Raw genomic sequence first — 23,988 nt, forward strand, 5'->3', positions numbered from 1 at the left:
ATGGTGTGTAACCACAGACTCTTCTTGTAAGCCATAATGAAACCTTACTTCTAGTAAAATATGTAACATGCTGGAAATGAATATAATGTTGTGGTGACAACAGCAAATTCACATAAATGAAATTCTGCATTAAAAGAAGACAAGAATCCAAGATATGCAAAACATACATTAGGGCAGGATATGGTCCTTTGAATGTTATTCTCAATGCTCGTACCAGCCGCAACCGTCATCTGAAAAAGTGTGCAACAAAGAATGTACTGAATTCAAAAGTGTTGTTGGTAAAATAACACATATATTCAAATACTAATGTCTTTGATTGCATACAATTGTAACTCTTAATTTAGAATATAAGAATATCTCTAATCTTAAACATAATTCTGGAAGTTAAAATAATGGTAAAATAATTATTGCATATTGGTTAAAAATAGTGAATCATTAGCCAACTATGTGTATATATATATATAAATATAAAAGTCATGCATACAATCTGAATAACCTCAGTTTATAGACAGTAGATGTTTTTGTTGAATGGTATGAATTTACACAGCAGATCTGTTTTAGGTCTACTGAAATGAAATGATAAGCAGTACTATGCTTATACAAATATTCTGTTCAATTAGATGGAGTTTCCACAGGAGAAAATCTGTCTTGCTTATGTCTCACATTTTTATCACTATCTTGCTATTTACACTTAGAAAATTCAGGAAGTGCTACTTGTTTCACATTTTTATAAATATTATGAATCTAGAGCATTACCAATAGATTATACTCAAACTTGTTACACAATTGTTTTATTAGATAAGCTATGTCTTTTAGTTATCAGTTACACACACACACACACACACACACACACACACACACACACACACAGAATATTTGAAAGTAAAGATTTTCATCACTGCTATTTATTGCTGAAGTGACTTCTTGGCAATGCCATGTAAGGCAATGAGTATACGTTGACATTTTGCTAGTCATGCAGCTAGCTTCTTCCAAATAGGTCTGAAACTGAACTTGCCAAGACATCATGTTTTAGATGTTGTCTATATTTAGTGGTGTAGAACAGAGATCCCCAACCTTTTGGGCACCAGGGACTGGTTCCATGGAGAGAAGTTTTTCCACGGACCAAAGGGTGCATGGTTTTGTGTGCTGCCTGCATCCTGCGGATGGGGCTTTGCTTGTTTGTGTGGACTGGTTACTGGCATGCTGCAGCCTGGTACTGGTCCATGGACCAGGGGTTGGGGATCCTTGGTGTAGAATACCCACAACCGTTGCAATTCTGTCATCTACATAGTGGGTAGCAATTGGTTGAGGGCTTTCTACTTCACTTGAACAAAAGGACGTAGCATCTGTTACCAACTTCACTTTTAGTTATGCTCTGAAGAAACTAGTACAACTGGAAAAATAACAACAAATAACATATTGTTTCACCTGGAAGTCATTTCACCAATTGATAACTTATTTCAACATTCCAGACACCACATAAAACACTATCAATTATGCATTCTCTGGTCTGTAAGATATATTTTGGAAAACCACAACCATTGTTTTTATTTGATACAAATAGGGCATTTCTGTTACCTTATGGCTTTTGTTCTCACATATTTTTAAATAATAATAATAATAATAATAATAATAATAATAATAATAATAATAATAATAATAATAATAATAATAATAATAATAATAATAATAATAATAAGAAGAAGAAGAAGAAGAAGAAGAAGAAGAAGAAGAAGAAGAAGAAGAAGAAGAAGAAGAAGAAGAAGAAGAAGAAGAAGAAGAAGAAGTTGGAAGGGATCTTGGAGGTCATCTAGTTCTGGAGTTTCTTTTTCCGTCAAAGCTAAATGAGGGGTCGGTCCTCTCGCCTCTCCTGTTCAACATCTACATGAAACCGCTGGGTGAGATCATTCGTGGTTTTGGAGTTGGGTATCATCAGTACGCGGATGATACCCAACTTTTCTTTTCGACCCCAAACCACCCCAGTGATGCCCTCAACGTGATGTCCCGTTGCCTGGAGGCGGTTCGGGTCTGGATGGGGAGGAACAGACTTCAACTCAACCCCGACAAGACTGAGTGGCTTTGCATATCTTCATCCCGGGTCTATTCGGACATTCCACCTCTTGCTATGGGGGGTGAACTATTACCCCCCGTAGATAGGGCTCGCAACTTGGGAGTCCTCCTAGATTCACGGCTCACCTTGGAAGACCATATAGGAGCTGTGACTAGGGGGGCTTTCGCCCAGGTTCGCCTGGTGCGCCAGTTGCGGCCCTATCTTAGCCGGGATGATTTATGCACGGTCACTCATGCGCTCGTGGCCTCTCGTCTGGACTACTGCAACGCTCTCTACATGGGGCTGCCCTTGAGGACCACCCGGAAGCTCCAACTGGTACAGAATGCAGCCACGAGAGTTGTGTTGGGAGTCTCCCGATACTCCCACGTTACACCTTTGCTCCGTGAGCTGCATTGGTTGCCAGTTGCCTTCCGGGTGAGATTCAAGGTACTGGTAATGGTGTTCAAAGCCCTTCATGGCATGGGGCCAGAGTACCTTAGGGAACATCTGCTGCCGGCATCAAGCTCCCTGCGCCCTGTGCGTTCCCACAGAGAGGGCCTCCTCAGGGTGCCACCGATCAGAGAATGTCGATTGGTGGCGCCCAGGGGGAGATCCTTCTCTGTGGGCGCTCCGGAGCTGTGGAATCAGTTGCCGGTAGAGCTCCGGATGGCGCCCGATCTTCGCTCCTTTCGTCGCGATCTCAAGACGTTTTTGTTTGTACAAGCCGGCCTAGCCTGATGGGGATTGGTGGGGTTTTTATTTTTTTTGTACTCTTAATTTTATTTTTGGGGTTTTATTATTGTATTAATTGTTTTAACTTGGGCAATTATTTAATCTCTTTTTAATGTTTGTACTTTGTATTTGACTTTTGCCCTGTGAACCGCCCTGAGTCCTCAGGGAGAAGGGCGGTATATAAATATTATTAAATTAAATTAAATTAAATTAAATTAAATTGTGTGTGACATTAACTTAAAATGTTTTGGTACAGCTATTTCCAATTGTTTGCAAATGTTTGAAAACACAGGCAGGGAACCAAATGAATTTACTCTATTTCAATCCCCCCAAAAAAGTGTCTCTGCAGAGCACTCAAAATGTTCCTAAGCAATTAAGTTCAAAGAAAATATTCAGGATTTCACGGGAGGAAATAACAAAAGAAAAGTGCACCATTTGCATTTTTTCTTTAAAACTGTAGGACTAAACAAAAGTATTTCCAGTTAAAACAACAGTAGGCAACTGATAGGATAGGGACTGAAAGTTAACAGTTGGTTACAGCCATTTTACACATGTGGATGGGAATTGTTTACTCTGAATTTATGGGAAGAGTTTAAAAACTTCTCTCTTGTTTTCATTTATATCTATAGCAAGTCCATGTTACGTGTTACTTTACTTTTTTTTTCCTTTTGTGTTCCATGCTTCAAAATTGTGAGATGTTAAAAGTACAAATTTTAGGCAGCTAGATGAGGAGGAACTTTGGGGGCTATAAAAATGGATATAAGGGCTTCATAAAGTCCTGGAATTTCAGGTTGACCACCATGTGTTCAAAGGAACTTTGAAACTGGAAGAAATAATAATACCAGAGATTATGACATTGGTGTCAGATGGTCTGAGGCACTATAATCTATATTCATGATTTTAGAAGGCAGGGCTCAAATCAGTATTAGTGACTTACCTCGTTATGTGTAGAACAACATCCAGAGTTCCAAATTCTGAACCTTTGTATCCAAGTAACTAGACATAGTGAACATATTTGATTTGCCATGTGGCATGCAGTCATTTCTCTGCTCCAGCCTTGGCACTCAACTTTTTTCAGGCTTCCATCAATAGTGCTTAAAATAAAACAGTGGCACGGATGATAATCTAGAGCCCTAAAGGCTCTTCAAGGCACAGAGCCACAACTATCATCCCTTCCTTCCTACCATCCTGGAACCAAAGACAGCTTGACAGGTTCAATTAAAGGCAGATGTGGCACCAGTGCTGTAGCTTCAGTGACATCACAAAGTGATTGCAAGGAGACCATTGTGACAACACAGCGATCATGTACATCATTCTGTGAAGGTTTGTCTCAGCAAAATGGCTACATTTATACTGTCATTGCTTCATTTTTTTGGTATTGCTTCTTTTCAAGAGAAGCCCTTCATGATTACTGAAAGCTGAACAGATTTTATTCACGCTATAATTTAATTTGGGTGTTTTCCCTAAATCACGTTAGTCTGTAAATTCACTGGTGCTATTATTGGAAGCACTGATTCCTTTATAACCTCAGTCTTTATACTATTTAATAATGCCATTTTGTTAAAATCACAATTGGTATTTTTATTGTTGATCTAAAGTTCATGTCCAAGCACCATTTCAGACATATGTTAAAAACAATAGTGACTGTGACCAAGAAAGCATGACAGCCATATGCAGAAAACAACTGATTGGTGCTCACAATTGATACTATGTCTTAGAATAATTTAAATTGCCCTGTTTTTTTTAAAGTAATAATGCCAGAGAATTCCAGGCCTCAATTTTATTTATTTATTTTATTTCAATTCAATTTATATACCGTCCTTTTCCAGAAGGACTCAGGGCGGTTTACAGGGCAAAATTAAAACAATAAGTGCAAAGTGATTTTCAATACTATATATAAGGGGTCCCCAACCCCTGGCTATGACCCACTACCACCCATGTTCAGAACCGGGTTATGCAAGCGGCAGGCGAACATGCAGCTTCAGTTGTGCAGACGGTGAGTTCTCACAGCTCCATTTGCACAAATGATGCTGTCCATGCTCACACGTGCACTTGCCACTCACACAGAACCATCCCCTCTCCCCCTCCACTAGGCCATCAAGTTGGAAAGGTTGGGGACTGTTGTTTTATATAATATAATGCAATATTTTATATAATACAAGTTTCCTCTTTCCTGAGTGCAACTATAGGAAAGGGCAACTTTAAGAAAAAGAGTATATTTCCGCAGAAAATCCAGCCCCATTAAATTGTCCATTCATTACATCTAGTCTTTCCAGTGCACTGAATAAGCAAGGTGACTATCAGAAGTAAAAGGAAATTAATCAAACAATTTAAAATACATAGAAAATATCAAAACATCACAAGTCAAAAGACTTGTTTGAAGAGGTAGTAGTTCAAAAGCCATCCTTCACATTTAACTTAGAAGACTCAGTGGCTGCTGCCCTTTAAAAATTATACTACCTGTTTATTTATTTACTGGGCTTATATGCTATTCTGATCACTGACATCCCTGTAAATCAGATTAAATATGACAAAATTACAACATGGAAACCAAACTACATCTACACACATAACTATCAGGAATATTAATTATATAAGATATACAGTATATGCCAATGCCAGAAGTAACACTATAAAAGATCCCAACTCCAAAGGCTTTTTGAAACATCCAAGTTCTAATGGACTTCCTAAAAACAGAAAAGGCATTTCAGATTTCTGGTAAATGCTGGTCCATAGAAGGGATGGGGGAAGCATTGAGAAGATTCTTTCCTATGATTCGTGTTAGTGACATCCATAAAGAGAAGGGATATGGAAAAAAGCCTACATTAGTAGAAGTTACTGTGCAGGCACATACAATTGAGATAAGGCAGTCTCAAAGATATCCAGGTATTGGGCAGCAACCTAAAGTCAACTAGAAACAAATGCACCTCAGAGTAGATAGGTGTTAGATAGGCAAATCAAAATCTGACCGATTGCTTGAACTGTTACATCTAGGATTAGTTGTAGCTTCAAATGTTCTTCAGGAACATTCCCAAGGAGGATGCACAAGCAAGAGGTAACTAAGACGTGAAAGACTGAGGAGTTGTTTTCACTCCGAGGAGGGTTATAAGTGGTGCAAAAGATGGAATGGTATGAGGCACCCTCACAGCTGCCTCCTGTTCATTTAGCAAGAGCCATGAGACAATGAGGACCTCCCCCCCAAAAAAAATTAAACTTCACATCTGCACAGGGACTGTGATATTATCAAAAAGCAAAGATGAAATCTTGTGGAATCTCATGACTTTTGAACCACAAAGTTAATCTGTACCACACAGTTTGATCAGTTAAAAGAACTTTTGTTAATAAGACTGTCACTAGGAATACCTCTGTGAAATGCATTCAGGATTAGAAACAAACCCCAGTATTGTAAGGATCATGGTTGATTTTTAATATTGTAATTCTTACTAATTGTTCATCTTTATTAAAATCCATCTAGTCTAGACTGAACTAGTTAGATGCTCGGGAAGTGATATTATTTTATTCTGTTTAAATTCTTATACTAGCTCATTGCAGATTAGACTGACATAGGTTTGGCATATCTTATTTCAACTTTGTAAAGCATTTTGTATTAAGCAACTTTTGAGAACTACTCAAAAATGTCAAAGAGAACAGTATGTAGCAGCTAAAACTTTGATTGAAATGGAATGTGGGAACCATGTGACTGACTCCCTTAGTTATATCAACTGCACTAACTGCTTTGCAATTCAAGGACTATTACTTTTAACATTTGAAAGCCTATTTCCTCCTGTGCTCATTCTTTTTTATGCACTCTCCTCCACATGCTGCTGGCTTCTGGTTCATAGTGGTTTATTAAAATTGAAGAGAAAATTCTCTGATTGTTATTTATATGTGGAATTCCCTGCTCCATGAGATTAAGCTATTTTCTTTATTTGGCTCCTATCAGCAAGTGAAGACTATTCTTTTTAAACCACATTTTTTTCTCTTAAATCTAATTGAATTTATTGATTGCTAATATGGCATAATATGCTTTTCAGATGTTGCTTTTAATTTGAAAAAATAGTTTTATTTATGGATTCTTGTTGAGCCTATGCTTATTTTTACATTTTATAAATATCTCCTTTTTGGTGGGGAAAAGAATTATAATTTTACAGAAATAAAAATAAACAATTATTAGTGTAAGAAGACTACACAGATAACTTCCAAATGCACATGACTCATTATGTATTCTATTCCCTTAATTAATATGTTAAAAATCTGTGCACTTGAAGTTGCATTGATATGTTCTTTACACAATGTTCAGAACTACCTTTCATCTGGTGAATTATACCACCCATTTTTAGTTCCACCAAAGTTGTTTTTGTGACTGTCATCTTATCTATAACATTCACCTTGTTCTATTGGCATTGATCTTTTATTATTAAGGGTATTAAATCAAACATACTGTTTTTGTTGACGCCACAGAAATAAATCACTAATTGATTCAGCTTTTGGGTTTGTTCCTATCACTCTCAGTCAGCTAATTTCACTTTATAATCAATATCCTCAAACCATTTACTAGGAAGGAATACCACAATCCATAATCTTTGCTCCTTCACTTCTGTCATATTCTACCTTTTTTTCCCTTGATGGTGATGGTTTTCACATGAAGATTATAACTTTTCCTTCCTATAGGAACAAAAGTATCAGATTTGGGTTCTGCTCTCATTTCTGTTGTTAAGTATGGACTTGAATGTAAATCTCACTAGTTCCAGTTCAACAATAACTGTGACACTACCCAAGCTATGCAGTGTTTTGGAAAAGATTTTTTTTTATTTACACATATATATGCAAACAGAGACAACTGACTCCCAATGTAGAATAGAGTCTTGTTAAGTTATTCAACTGTATTACCTATTGAAATCAGGATAACTTACTTTTGAAGTTATCCAAATCTTCTATATCCAAATCAATCTTCCACTGTAAGCAAATGATGAATATGCACCATTGGTTCCCAAAAGGAATTTTCTGAAAGTTATAAGGTGAGCTTCAAAGGTGTGTTTCAGCAGAAAATAATATTACCTGGTGAGCACAGCAGAAAGCTGTTTAATCAAATGTGTTATATGACAACAGATTCATTGTGGCAGGAACACATTATGATAAGAAATGTAATTTTTTTAACTGCCTACTTTCCATTCCAGGCCTTTTAAAAACTCCTATTAGAAATTGCCCTTGGACTGCCATTCAGAAATGAAGTATAATTCATAATTGTTTAACTTAAGTTATATTGGGATGAATTGAAGTTTTTTTTTAAAATATGTAAAGGCAGGAGGCTGCAACATAAGACAAACAGATTTGAAAACTAGCATTCCAATTCATGTTTATTTGGAAACCTTATTAAACATATAAAACATGAGAACATTAGTAGTGCCTTGCTGGATGGGACACCTGACCCATCTAGTCTAGCAGTCTGTTCTCACAATCGCTGACCAGCTGCATAAGAAAGCCCACTAGTGTCAACGCTGCTAACACCGAATGTTATTGCTTGACAAGAGATGAAGAAGTAGCTATTTCATATGTTAAACTTGTGTATTGCTTTAAGACTTGTGTATTGCTTTAGTTTAAAGTTGGGAGGAGGGAAGAGTAGGAATGCACTTTCAAGGCCATTTGTCTCTCTAAAGAAGATAAGGCTTTGGCGATTCTTCTAATGGAAGGGAAACTGATTCTTTAAATTAATTGGAGAATATGATTAATGACAAAATTAGAAAGGTGGAGAATTGTGTTTAATATATTGTGCAAGGGGTGGAGATTTCAGATTCCAGCTTCTTTCGAGCAAGCATTTGCCACTGTATTAGGCTAATAAAGGACTTTAAAGGTAAACAGTGCCTCAGAGTCACTTGAAAAGCCCATACGTCGGAAACTGGACAACTAGTTTCCCAGCAGATGGCATAAAAGACAATTACCAGATTAGCAAATAAAAATTAATAATTTGTATTCTGAATTGATTATTCTGAAGAATACTGACTCGTAATGTACACACACGTATACACACACACACACACTGATATCAGTGGTAGCTAAAGTCATGGTTAACTTAAAGAATTAGTTCAGAAGAAAGGTGTTTTTTTAAAAAAAATAGTGCTTCATCTATCATATTTTAAGACTAATCCCTCACAAAAGTCTATTTGAAAGCTTCACTGTCAATGGAGGTTTTTTTTTTTAAGTTCCAAGCTCCTGGGCCAGCAAGAGTGTAATAAGATCCAGCAAGGGTAAATATTAAATCTTCTCAATAAAAAAATGAGTCTTTTATGGTAAAGAGGGTAATTCAGCTATTAGCAGTTTCTTATCTGATTTTCAGAGTTTCGTTCTCATACTTGCTGTCACCTAGACTTAGAAATACTTTTCTAATTACTGTAAAACACTACTATTCTCTTACTGCCTAATAGTCACAGTAAACATATCAATATTGTAATAGTATGTTCTGAGTCTGAGAGAGAGTCACAAATTGATCACTTGGATATTCCTCACTCACTAGTTAAAAGAACAGCTACCTAATCATCTCACAAAGAAATAATGAGTCAAAGACTGGAAAAAAATGTCTTATCAATCCAGTTATGAATTGGATTCTAAACTGACAATAATCATATTGCTGAGATTTCTGTAACTTATTCCTGTCCTCTTTCAGTAAATCTTGTTTAAAAAACCTCTGAAAGAATCTTGTTTTTCGTTGAAGTAAATTGCTAAAAGACGTGTTCTTCCACAGCTGCATTTAGTGGATTGGGGATCGGTCTATAGTATCTTCATTTCTGAAGAGGAATGGCTATCAGAAGCAATGAATTTTGTTTTACTAAAACAAAATCTCAGTTGCTCTGAGGTTATGGAATGACTTCAGTGTTAAAAAAGCATCTCAGTATCTCTCTGTCTCTCTGTCTCTCTCTGACTTCTAAGATCAGTCTGTTTCAGTCTGGCTAATGAACTCTGGTCAATTCTTAAGATTGCCTCTCTCCTCCTTGTGCTTTTGGGGCATTGTTTCAGATGGTGATATGTCTTAGCATTTTTATTTTGCTTTATGATTATCTATATGTAAGGAAAATGTAGCATACAACTGCTCTGACTAAAATACCCAGAGTTTCCAGTTCCCTTGAAAGTTTCTGTAATGCATCTATCTGGTGAAGGAATTTTCACGGGAGGACAAATCAAACTACCAAATCTCAGAGAGACAGTTGTTTTCAAGAACCTCTGAAAAGAGGTAGGATCATGGGCCTTCATAAGCCTTTAGGCCTAGGGATAAGATCTGTAAATAAGCAACATTGTCATGCTTGATTCTCAGAATAAGATCAGAGCAGGACCCTGCTGTAAAGAACCCAGGCACTTGAAAATTCAAGGACTGGCCACAGGAATGTTTGCAGTCACCAAGTTACTTTTCTTGCAAGTAATGAGTCCATTTACAAATGATATTTTATTCCTGAATGGTCACTATTGTCTTATAGTTTGGGTAGAGCAAGCCTTTGTAGAGAAAAAGCATACAAGCATTCAGCTGAGAACTGACCAATGCTGGAAAATCTGATACCCTGCTGCTCATTAAATGCCTCCCAGTAACCAGCTCACTGATGTGTTTGATTACAGTCCTTTGCCCACAGTGAGGCATCATCTGCCCAGTTTTAGTTTTTTGATTCCTGACCTTTTAGATGATCTCCTGGTATTGCCTTTGTTCTTTTGGCTCTGGCATTGGATGATTACTGCCTGTGGGAAATGACTCATGGACTATTTTGCCTCTGATTGTTGGCCTGAACGACCCTTAGACATGACAGTAACCCCCTCTCCCTCTCACACATATTTTTTTTTACAATTTCACTGATAAAATGTCAAGTTCCCCCTTTCAAATTCATAAAGCTTCAAAAAAGAATTTTGTCAGAAATAAGAATGTATTTATTTGAATCATCAACATCAGTCCTGTAAAGAAACAGAGGTTGTTTTGGAGAGCTTCCAGGAAACTATCAGCACTTATACCCACACAGGAATTGATTTGTGAAAAGATATTCTACATTAATTAGGAAATGTTACCATACAAAATTCTTAAAAAATGGAATTGTTACTTCTGAGTCTCTGAAGAAATCTCTTTTGAAAAAGAAAGAAAACTATAACATGGAACTTGTTTAATAAAATTTGGGTTGAACACACAGGCATTTTCAAAGCATAAGCGTAGTCTCTGTGCAGAGAACTTATGATGATAACAATCTACATTCACACAGTCTACAAAAGCAGAATACTCCCTTTCAAAAAGTAAGTTGTGTGGATATCTCTGAAAAAAATATTAAGCATCCCCCTTTTGCAAATGGATAGCAAATGCTGAGGACCCCATTTAGAGGGAATGACTCACAGTATGATTACAGTAAGACACAAATATTCTAACTGTTCTTTTTCTCTGTTTAAATATGTCTGTAACCAAGAACTCAGAATAAAGCACAAAACAGGCTGGATTGTGAATTGTCATCCCATCACCTATAGAATATAACTCTACCTTATTCACTTATTTTCTAAGTGAAAGGCTGAGCTTCTTTCCTGTCTCCCTCCTCCAGGGCTCCTTCTCCAATTTACTAATGGAAGAATGACATTATAAATCTATTTTATTTTTAAGCAGCTGAAATTCATAAGAGCTATGTCAGTTTCCCTTCTAGGTCCTGACAGGAAAAATATTTTTTTCCTTTATAGTAGTGTTGATTCCTGGCAACTGTCTGGATTAGATCTTGGCAAGATTTTCAGAACTGCTTTGCCATTGCTTTTTTCCTAAGACTGAGTGAAAGCAATTAGACCAAAGTTGCTATACTTCTTTTTCAAAATGTTTTCTTTTTAATCTATGTATAAGATACAGAACTTTGGCCACCCAATGAGAAGGAAGGACTCACTGGAGAAGAGCCTAATGCTGGGAAAGATTGAGGGCAAGAGAAGAAGGGGATGACAGAGAATGAGGTGGCTGGATGGAATCACTGAAGCAGTAGGCGTGGACTTAAATGGACTCCAGAAGATGGTAGAGGACAGGAAGGTCTGGAGGAACTTTGTCCATGGGGCCGTGGTGGGTCGGGCACGACTTTGCAACTAACAACAACAACAACAACAGTTAGATACAGAAGTGTTTTTTATTTGGCCATATCCCTAAAAAGGGCCTATAGCATTCTCAAGGACTGCTTCAATGACTCAGATCTTCATAAATGTGAATGTTCAAGAAGCCAGTCAGAGTTAATGAACTTTGATGCAAAGAAACACATCACTAGACACATAATGTCAGAAGCATTCTTGTTCTCTTTCTCCTCTTCCCAGTACCAGTTCTTTCACAGAGCATAAACTTCTCACAATTTGGGAGAAGCTTCAAAAGTCATTGCAGTTTGTCACTGAAGGAAGGTAGGTGATAACTAATGCTTTCTAAACAAAAAACCACTGTGTGGTGATTCTGAGGAGAAAAAAAACTGTCCACAAGGCTTCTTGGGTAGCAAAGAATAAAAGTGAGCTTAGTGGATATTTAAAAGCAACAATACCTGAAGATTTGGGAGCAAATACACACACACTTACATTTTTAATTAATTAAAATATTTATGAATTGCTTTCCTGCTATTTCTTTCCGTTCATTATATAAGGGGCAGGTGTCAAACTCATTGTATCACGTGATGTGTCACAATGTATTGCATTTTTTTTTTACATTGCTGGAGCTGGGGTGGTCATGGCCTCCATATGATGCAACTGGCCCCCGGGCCAGCAGTTTAACACCCCTTATATTATAAGGCAATAAATGCTGATTCATAGATTTATATTATTTTTAATATATTTATTATATATTTATTTATAATAAATATTTTATTATATTTATTATAATAATATAATAATATAATATAATATAATATAATATAATATAATATAATATAATATAATATAATATAATATAATATAATATAATATAATATAATATAATATAATATAATATAATATAATATAATTTAATATAATATAATATAATATAATATAATATAATATACCCCTTCATGGATTACTGCCTTGTCGTGGCGAAGGGGCTTGCGTAATTCAATGAAGCTATGAGCTATGCCGTGCAGGGCCACCCAAGACGGACAGGTCATAGCAGAGAGTTCTGACAAAACGTGATCCACTGGAGAAGGAAATGGCAACCCACTCCAGTATCTTTGCCATGAAAACCCTATGGACAGTACCAAAAGGCAAAACGATATGACGCTGGAAGATGAGCCCCTCAGGTCGGAAGGCGTCCAATATGCTACTGGGGAAGAGCAGAGGGCTAGTACTAGTAGCGCCAGAAAGAATGAAGCGACTGGGCCAAAGCCGAAAGGACGCTCAGCTGTGGATATGTCTGGTAGTGAAAGGAAAGTCCGATGCTGTAAAGATTTTTTCTCCATAGGAACCTGGAATGTAAGATCCATGAATCAAGGAAAGCTGGACGTGGTCAAACAAGAGATGACAAGACTGAACATCGACATCTTAGGCATCAGTGAACTAAAATGGACAGGAATGGGTGAATTTAATTCAGATGACCATCAGGTATACTACTGCGGGCAAGAATCCCTCAGAAGAAATGGAGTAGCCTTCATAGTCAATAAAAGAGTAGGAAAAGCAATACTGGGATACAATCCTCAAAATGACAGAATGATCTCAGTTCGAATCCAAGGCAAACCATTCAATATCACAGTAGTCCAAGTCTATGCCCCAACCACCAGTGCTGAAGAGGATGAAATTGACCGGTTCTATGAAGCCCTACAGCACCTTATAGAACTAACACCAAAAAACGATGTCCTTATCATCATGGGGGATTGGAATGCTAAAGTAGGAAGCCAAAAGATAACTGGAATAACAGGCAAGTTTGGCCTTGGAGTACAAAATGAAGCAGGGCACAGGCTGATAGAATTTTGTCAAGAGAATACGATGGTCATAGCAAACACTCTTTTCCAACAACCCAAGAGACGGCTCTACACATGGACATCACCAGACGGTCAACATAGAAATCAGATTGACTATATGCTCTGCAGCCAAAGATGGAGAAGCTCTATACAGTCAGTAAAAACAAGACCAGGAGCTGACTGTGGCTCAGACCATGAGCTTCTCCTTGCAAAGTTTAGGCTTAAACTGAAGAAAGTAGGGAAAAGCACTAGGCCACTCAGGTATGAATTAAATCATATCCCTGTCGAATATACAGTAGAGGTGACAAATAGATTTAAGGAATTAGATCTGATAGACAGAGTGCCTGAAGAACTATGGACAGAGGTTCGCGACATTGTACAACAGGTAGCAACCAAAACCATCCCAAAGAAAAAGAAATGCAAGAAAGCAAAATGGCTGTCTGAGGAAGCTTTGCAAATAGCTGAGAAAAGGAGGGAAGCGAAAGGCAAGGGAGAAAAAGAAATATACGCCCAATTGAATGCAGAATTCCAGAGAATAGCTAGAAGAGATAAGAATGCCTTCTTAAATGAACAGTGCAAAGAAATAGAAGAAAACAATAGAATAGGGAGGACCAGAGATCTTTTCAAGAAAATTGGAGAGATGAAGGGAACGTTTAATGCAAAAATGGGCATGATAAAGGACCAAAATGGCAGGGACCTAACAGAGGCAGAAGAGATTAAGAAGAGGTGGCAAAATTACACAGAAGAACTATACAAGAATGAGCTTAACGTCCCTGATAATCACAATGAGGTGGTCACTGACCTCGAGCCAGACATCCTAGAATGTGAAGTGAAGTGGGCCTTAGAAAAGCTGAGCAACAACAAAGCTAGTGGAGGTGACAGTATTCCAGCTGAGCTATTCAAAATCTTAAAAGACAATGCAGTAAAAGTGCTACACTCAATTTGCCAGCAAATTTGGAAAACTCAACAGTGGCCACAGGATTGGGAAAGATCAGGTTACATTCCAATTCCAAAAAAAGGCAATGCCAAAGAATGTTCAAACTATCGCACCATTGCACTCATTTCTCATGCTAGCAAAGTCATGCTTAAAATCCTACAAGCTAGACTTCAGCAGTATGTGGATCGAGAACTACCAGAAGTACAGGCAGGATTTCGAAGAGGCAGAGGAACTAGAGATCAAATTGCCAACATACGCTGGATCATGGAGAAAGCTAGAGAGTTCCAGAAAAACATCTACTTCTGCTTCATTGAGTATGCTAAAGCCTTTGATTGTGTGGATCATAACAAACTGTGGCAAGTTCTTAAAGAGATGGGAGTACCAGACCATCTTATTTGTCTCTTGAGAAACCTATATGCGGGTCAAGAAGCAACAGTGAGAACTGGACACGGAACCACTGATTGGTTCAAAATTGGGAAAGGAGTCCGGCAAGGCTGTATACTGTCACCCTGCCTATTTAACTTATATGCAGAGCACATCATGAGAAAGGCAGGGCTAGATGAATCAAAAGTTGGAATTAAGATTGCCGGAAGAAATATCAACAACCTAAGATACGCAGATGATACCACTCTAATGGCAGAAAGTGAAGAAGAACTAAAGAGCCTCTTGTTGCAGGTGAAGAAGGAGAGTGCAAAACTTGGGTTGAAACTTAACATTAAGAAAACCAAGATCATGGCATCTGGCCCTCTCAATTCCTGGCAAATAGATGGGGAAGAAATGGAGGTAGTGACAGATTTTATTTTCCTGGGCTCCAAGATCACTGCAGATGGGGACTGTAGCCAAGAAATTAAAAGACGCTTGCTCCTTGGGAGGAAAGCCATGGCAAATCTAGACAGCACACTAAAAAGCAGGGACATCACCCTGTCAACAAAAGTGCGTATAGTCAAGGCTATGGTCTTCCCAGTTGCAATGTATGGCTGTGAAAGTTGGACCATAAGAAAGGCTGAGCGCCAAAGAATTGAGGCCTTTGAACTATGGTGCTGGAGAAGACTCCTGCGAGTCCCTTGGACTGCAAGGCGATCAAACCGGTCAGTCCTAGAGGAGATCAATCCTGACTGCTCTTTAGAAGGCCAGATCCTGAAATTGAAACTCAAATACTTTGGCCACCTAATGAGAAGGAAGGACTCACTGGAGAAGAGCCTAATGCTGGGAAAGATTGAGGGCAATAGAAGAAGGGGACGACAGAGAATGAGGTGGCTGGATGGAGTCACTGAAGCAGTAGGCGTGAGCTTAAATGGACTCCAGAAGATGGTAGAGGACAGGAAGGCCTGGAGGAATGTTGTCCATAGGGTCGCAATGGGTCGGACACGACTTCGCAGCTAACAACAACAACAACAACATAATATAATATAATATAATATAATATAATATAATATAATATAATATAATATAATATAATATAATATAATATAATATAATATAATATAATATAATATTATTATATTATATTATATTATATTATATTATATTATATTATATTATATTATATTATATATTATATTATATTATATTATATTATATTATATTATATTATATTATATTATATTATATTATATTATATTATATTATATTATATTATATTATATTATATTATATTATATTATATTGACAATAAATGCTGATTCATAGATTTCAAGCTCTGTTTGAATAACAAGGCAAGGGGAAGAGAATGTTGTTCCTGTCATTCAACAGCCATATTTCAGCACTAAATTGGTAAGAGTCACAGAATCAAACCAGTTTCAGTAATGTTGGCTGAGTAATAATCTAAGGCAGTGATGGTGAACCTTTTAGAGACTGAGTGCTCAAAAACCGCCCTCCCACCCGTCCCCGCTCTGCCCTGCCCGCTGGGCCACGCACCACCTCCACACCCCGCCACAGATCACCCAGCAAGCCCAGCAGTGCCATGGTGGCCATGCCCTCCACCCATGCCCCACAGCATCATCTGCGCACAATGGGGTGGATTCTTGTCCCCACTGCCTGGCTACCATGTCCGTGGCTGCACTGCTTCACGTGGGCTGCACCTGGGGGTGACTCTCCTCCTGGGGGGCTGATGGTGAGGATGGGGGCTGTGGTGACAGTGCATGTGCCCACAGAGAGGGCTCCGAGTGCTGCCTCTGGCACGCGTGCCATAGTTTCTCCACCACTGATCTAGGGCTTCTACCTCAACTCTGAAATATTATTGGCTGTGTGCTCTTGTGTCACACTCCTTAGGAAAGCAACAGCAGAATGGTGACAAAGAAGGCTCACCATGGACAGTTTCCATCTGCTGCTTCAGCAGGAGTTGGGAGTCCAAAAAGATCCTCAAGTCACCTTTCTTTTTTTGTGGGTGTACAACCCCATCGCCATCTATGGGACCCATCATCATCTAGATGTTTATGGATAACTAAAATCTCTTTTGTACAAGGATTTAATCTGGGCTGTTTTCATTCCATCCAGATTCTCATTTTAGGGCTACCATTGCAATTTTGGCTCAATAGAGTGGTAAGTCTTAGCATCATATTGGACTCACCTCACCCAAAGTGATTGATGGCCTCTTTCAACTAGTTGCATTACTTTTAGGGTATTTTTAAGTTCTCCTTTGCATTAAACGTATTCTAACTTTTTGTTTGTGTTCTCATCATTTTATATACAGATAGTCTGATCAAATAAACTGTCCCAAACTGAATTGTTAAAAAAAATCCTTATTTCAAAGATAGTGGAATGGGTGATGATATTACCTTTATAATTATCTCATTTTTTCCTGAAAAATTAGTTATATGATCATATGGTGCTACCCAGTGAATTTAACTGAACATAAATAACTAAACCCTCTATTTGTCTTAATAATTATTTTAAACCAGGACTGAATATACTGAGCCACATACTGAGCTCACGTTAATTATTTCTTTAATAAGTGCAGATTCAGACACAAAATAGCTTTAATCTTATTCCAGTTTAAGCTACTTTGCAGTATCACTGCATTTTGTTAACCAAGAATACATCTCGTGCAGAAGTAACTGTTTCGTATAGCTGGCAATTTATTAAAGCATGACACAGAGGAGTTACTATTCCTTAGAAAACAAGTATGCACAATTAAAGAGCTAAACTGAACTGTGGCTGCTTTATATACACCCCCGTACAGCTGGCATACAGAGCCCACTCTCCCATCTGTACTAAGGCATATATTTAGCACACTGGTGTGGTCATGATAGTTATTATCTGTGCCCATTTAATCAGGTCCTTGTGTTGATTTTATCAGAAGCCTTTTTGTGTCTCAACCGGATTTTTTAAAAACTAAAATACTTTATTTTAAGGTAAGAAATTGAATAGCCGAAAAGTCTGTGACAAATTGTATTGCTTTGTAGCGATAACATTTTCAGTGACTTTCACATTACATAAACACATAGAATGTACATTATTTTTATAATAGTCACATGCTGCATTCATTGGCATTTCAAAATTGTCTGGGTATATCTATATGTTTAACCATACCATACAATGTCACACAATACCCTGACTAGCAAAGCCATAAAAATTTAGGTTGTAATCTTTCTATCCCAGTGTTGACTCAACAAAATATCTTCAAATATTTTCACATTGCCTGGAAAGCTGAAGGAATAGTTGGCCATCTCTTCATTAAAAGGCAAACATAGCCTATCACCAAAAGCTCTGAACATAGAACAGTGTTTTTCAGCCTTGACAAGTTTAAGATATACGGACTTCAGTCCTCAGAATTTCTCAGCCAGGATGCTGGTTGGGGGAATCAGGGAGTTTACTTATATATTCAATTTTTATACCTACCCATCTCAATCAATGACTCTGGGCAACTTACAATTAAATATATATAATTGGTCAATTAACAATAAAGCCAGTACAGCCCTCAGGTCATTCAGTACCCTAGGCTCTGCTACACAGCCAGGTTTTTAGAGCTATATGAAAGGCTAACAGGTTTGGGGCCACTGTAATCTCTGAGGGGGAGGAAATTCCACTGAGCAAGGACTACTGCTGAAAAGGCCCGTCTTCTAGTTCCTGCCAGCCAACACTCTTTGGCTGACAAGATCTGCAGCATTGCCAATCTGCTAGATCGCAATGAATGGGTACGGAAACTTGGAAAAAGGTGATCCTTAGTGTAATGTATTGGCCTTATATGTTAATTCACTTGCTTTATGTCTGTTTGTTTAATGGCTGACCTACTTCTCGGTGTGTTATGTAACGGTTGCTGGGCTGAGCTACACTTGCTGTCTCCAGTCTGTTAATGAGGTTTGAGGCAGGAAACTACTACTTTAAACCTATTGGTCGCCACCTAGAGGCCAACCATATAAATAGCTGCACAGCAGCTATTAGCTTGCTTCTGTTCTGTTCTGACTTTGAATAAACTTGTTGCTGTTTGAACACTTTGTCTCACTTAATGCCTTCAAGAACTGAATACTTAACTGTGGTGATGAAGGTGGGATCTGCTGTTTCATCGTAAGAGCCTGAAGTCACTAGGGAGTGAGGCCAGCGCAGAGCCTGGCAGGAACTACGTTCCCCCCCCCCTCGGTCTGCCTAGCAAGCCACGCTGGAGACCACCACGCCCTAAGGATCCATCCTAGGGCCTACACAGAAGCCAGCAACACAAGGCAACATGAGAAACAAGCATCGAAGACTACTCACAATGGCGAAAGTTGGGAAGCTTGAAGAATTTGACATGACACACCCGGAGAGGTGGGCATCCTACATTTTCTGCATAGAAAACTACCTCTGCACCAACCAAGTTGGCAAAGATGGGCTGAAGTCTGCAACCCTCCTCTGTCTGTGTAGACCCTCCTTTGATATCGCCGAGAACTTGGTTGCTCCGGCGCCGCTTGAGTCCGTCACCTACACAGACTTGAAGAAAAAGCTCTGAGACCACTTCGAGCTGAAGTTATCTGTGCTAGTGTGGAGGCATGCCTTCGAGCAACACGAACAACAACCTGGTGAGTCAGCAACGGAATTCATTGCAGCGCTTCGGCACGCATCTCGATTATGTAATTTCACTGATTTGGAAGAGAGACTAAGAGACTGCTTAATCTGTGGACTCAGGAATCAAGAGCTCCAACAAAAACTTTTTGCTAAGAAGACTCTCTCGTTACAAGAGGGCTTGAAGGAGGTCATGGTGGACGAAGCCACCAGAGGGGCCACTAAGGTGATGCGGCCCTTCCAAAAGCGCACCAAACTCTGAAGCCATCCACCATGAGGACGCCGAGCAGATGGAAGATACCAACTCAACTACAAAGTCGACAAGCTACAGAGGCACCAGAAGAAGGGACTGATGCCATCTGACAAGGCAGTTCCATTCCCTAGGTGCATGGGCTGCAGAGGCCACCATCAATGGGTGGAATGCTGATTCCGAACAGCAACGTGCCGGGCATGTGGAAAACCAGGCCACATCGCTGTCGTCTTCCGAGGTCACCAGAGGGACCGTCAGCAGGAAGACTCATTAAGGAGAGGTACCGGGGCCCCGGGGCAACACCGAGTAAGGTTCTGCTCCAGCCGTAGGAACGTATTCCACACTGGTGCCCATCGACCCCTTAAGCAGAAGCTGTAACTACAAGTTGAGCTTCAGGGAGTTCCATGTAAAATGGAACTGGACACAGGCTCAGCTGTGTCCATCATCTCTATTGGAACCTTCCAGCACATTTGCAACCACAGCAACAGATGGGTAAAACTTCGACATTTTGCTAACAGACTTCCAGAACTCCCGAGTGGCAGTCAAAGGCAAAGCTACAATTGTGGTGAAATTCAAGGAGTTTACAGATCCTCTAGATGTTATTGTGGTAGAAGGCCAACACACGATCTTCATAGGGCTCGATTGGTTTGATGCACTAGGTATCCAAATAACCGGCATTCACCGGACACAGGCGGCAAACTTGTCTTCAGACTGCCAAGAGTTCGCGGATGTTTTCAGTCCAAGCCTGGGAGAATACAGGAGCCCTCCGATAGCCTTCAAGCTTGAGCTCCTGGTAACGCCAATCCGGGTCAAGCCTCGAATGCCTTTTGCGTTAAAGCCCAAAATCAATGCAGAGCTGGACAAGCTGGTCAGTCAGGGGGTATTGCAGCCCATAGACAGTGGGGTGTGGGAGACTCCCATTGTAATGCCACTCAAGGCTAATGGAGAAGTACGCATATGTGCTGACTATAAGTGCACCATTAACCGGGCACTTCAACAGCACACATACTCAGTGCCAGTTGTCAGCCATATTTTGGTGTCTTTGCAGGGAGGCTGCACATTCGCTAAATTAGATTTAACTCAGGCCTATCAACAGCTGCCGGCGGACAAGGCCATGGCAGCTGCCCAAACCATTGTTACACATAGGAGGGCCTTCAAAGTCAAGCGCCTACAGTTTGGGGTGAGTGTAGCCCCAAGGATTTTCCAGGGAGTGATGGAGCGTACACTCAAGGGTATTCCAGGGGTCTGTCCCTACTTCGATGATGTGCTCATTGCCGGGGAGTCTACAGAAGTCCTGGTGAAACGGCTTAGAGCCATCCTTCAGCAGTTCCACGTAGCGGGACTTAAACTAAAAAAGGAGAAATGCATGATTGGGGTACAGTCGACTGAGTTCCTGGCATTCTGCATTGATGCAGGGGCATCCATCCTGTGGATTCAAAGCTGAAAGCGATTCAGCAGGCACCAAGCCCTGGGCCCAAAGGGGAGCTTCTTGCCTTCTCGGGCCTTTTTAATTTTTACCATGCATTCCTCCTCAATAAGGCCACAGTGGAAAAGCCATTACACCAGCTCTTAGACAAAAACACTCAGTGGCAGTGGACCAATGTCCATGAAAGACGTTTCCAGGCAGTCAAATCACTGCTGTCCTCGAACTCGGTGCTCACGCATTTTAACGAAAAGCTGCCAGTTTGCATCGCGTGTGATGCCTCCCCATATGGGGTTGGAGCGGTGTTGAGCCATTTGTCCTCTGATGGGAAACAGTCTTCCATCGCTTATTATTCAAGGACCCTGTCTTCTGCTGAGCGCAATTACACGCAGATTGACAAGGAGGCCTTGGCCATTGTGGCGGGGGTTAAAAAGTTCCATGACTATTTGCATGGCCACCAATTCACGGTCTTCACAGACCATAAGCCACTCCTAGGGTTGTTCACTACAAACAGACAGACACCTCAGATTCTGTCTCCTCGAATGTTGAGGTGGTCTATATTCCTTTCAGCCTACAGCTACAGGCTGATTCACAAACCGGTCAAAGAAATGGGCCATGCAGATGGCCTTAGCAGATTGCCCTTGCCACACGTGGAGCCAGATCCAGCTCCGGCTGCACGCATTTTAGCCATACAGGATTTGCCAGAGTCTCCTCTCCATGCTGGAGACGTAGCTGCTGAGACAGCAGCCGGCAAAACACTTAGCCGCGTACTAACCTGGGTTCACACAGGATGGGTGGAAAAATGTCCAGGACCAGAATTTCAAAGTTTTTTATGAGAAAAGATGAGCTTTCAGCTCATAAAGGGTGCATTCTTTGGGGAAGTAGAATCATAGTCCCCAGCTCATTACAGCCCAGGGTTCTTCAGTCTCTGCACAAAGGCCATCCGGGAATAGTCCAGATGAAGGCAGTGGTGAGGAGCTACCTCTGGTGGCCAGGGCTAGATAAAACTATCGAGGCCCAAGTACACGGTTGCTATACGTGTCAACAATCCAGACCGGAGATGCTGCAGGCCCCTGTCCACCGATGGGAGGAAACACACACACCGTGGTCAAGAATCCACATTGATTTTGCTGGGCCCTTTCAGGGACAGCCACTCTAAATGGTTAGAGGTGGTACCAATGTCCACTATGACTACCGCTAGGACCATCCAGCTGCTGAGGAAACTATTTGCAACACATGGGCTTCTAGACATCTTAGTCTCTGGTAATGGGGCCCAGTTCACCGCTTCAGAATTCCAGGCCGTCCTCAGGGCAAACCTCATGAGGCACGCCACGTCAGCTCCCTTTCACCCATTGTCGAACGGCCAAGTGGAATGCATGGTCTTCACAACAAAGGAATCCCTGAAATGAGTTGTCACAGGGGATTGGCACCACAGGCTGGCTGATTTTCTACTTGGCCAGCACACAACACCCTGCACCGCCATGGGCAAAAGTCCAGCCGAGCTTCGTTGGGGCAGGTGTTTGATCACCAAACTGGACAGGCTGCACCCCAACAAGGTCACCTCAAGACACTGCACGGCCAAAGGTACCAAGAAGCTTACAAGTGGGTGACTGGGTTTGGACTTGGAATTACAGGCAAGGGGCTTTATGGGTGGCAGCAAGGGTTGTTAAGGTGTCAGGACCACTTTCCTATGAGGTGGTCCTAGAAGATGGGTGTCATTCACCGGCACATTGATCAGCTGAGTCAGTGGCTAGCAGATCAGTCGCTGGCTCAGGATGCCCAAGAGGAACAAACACAGGGTCACAGGACCGTGGCCCAACAGAGCAGCTTGCACGCTCTGAAAGAACTCTTGTTCATGATGATGGGGGGTTGGCTGTAGAAGAGCACTTCCAAACACAGAAACTGTTTCCACTGATCAGGAAAAACAAACTGAACTGAGAGACAGCCCTGCAGACTTCACTGCACAATTGGACTTTGGTTTGGGCCGACCGGAACTGGCCAGCCAAAGTGACTTGAGTCACTGCGACTCCACTGAGCCTCAGAGCCCTGGTCTACCCAGCCTGGCAGGCAAGCAGGTAGACTAGGGGATCCCTGTAACCCCTAGATGTTCTGAACAGTCACAAAGGCTACCCACGTATCTGCAAGATTATGTAAAACAAATGAGTTTGTGCTATCTAGGGGGAAGGGGTGTAATGTATTGGCCTTATATGTTAATTCATTTGCTTTATGTCTGACTGTTTGCTTAATGGCTGACCTACTTCTGTGTGTGTTATGTAAAGGTTGCTGGGCTGAGCTAGACTTGCTGTCTCCAGTCTGTTAATGAGGTTTGAGGCAGGAAACTGCTACTTTAAACCTATTGGTCACCGCCTAGAGGCCAACCATATAAATAGCTGCGCAGCAGCTATTAGCTTGCTTCTGTTCTGTTCTGACTTTGAATAAACTTGTTGCTGTTTGAACACTTCATCTCGCTTAATGCCTTCAAGAACCGAATACTTAACACTTAGGGTTACCTGTTGAACTTCACATGCCTTAAACTTGCCAAGGCTAAGAAACACGGGCATAGAGAATGACAAACTACTTTTAACAACCCATTTAATGCTGTCCTAGGCAACAAGTCTACAACTTGAAAAGGATAGACAGGTAGAGTAGACTAATCAGACTGTCAGACTGTCAGACTGTGGGAGAGGCTGTTAGTTTAATAGTTTAGCATTCCAAGAATATGTTTCA

The 23,988-nt window shown here is 40.3% G+C and overlaps 1 protein-coding gene across 1 annotated transcript in view; it reads right to left on the bottom strand.

Annotated features, from left to right (window-relative positions):
- PPFIA2 (PTPRF interacting protein alpha 2) overlaps positions 1 to 23,988 on the bottom strand; it is a gene marked incomplete at its 5' end in the record, with an annotated part of 253,304 nt that overhangs the window by 158,720 nt on the left and 70,596 nt on the right. Inside the window, one exon of the mRNA XM_081330297.1 lies at positions 168 to 230. Within this exon, the coding sequence (XP_081186423.1) occupies positions 168 to 230 (63 nt within the window). The remainder of the gene's footprint in view (positions 1 to 167; positions 231 to 23,988) is intronic.

The sequence above is a fragment of the Vipera berus genome (genome assembly GCF_964194415.1).
Source record: "Vipera berus genome assembly, chromosome: 6".
NCBI classification, from domain to species: Eukaryota; Metazoa; Chordata; class Lepidosauria; order Squamata; family Viperidae; genus Vipera; species Vipera berus.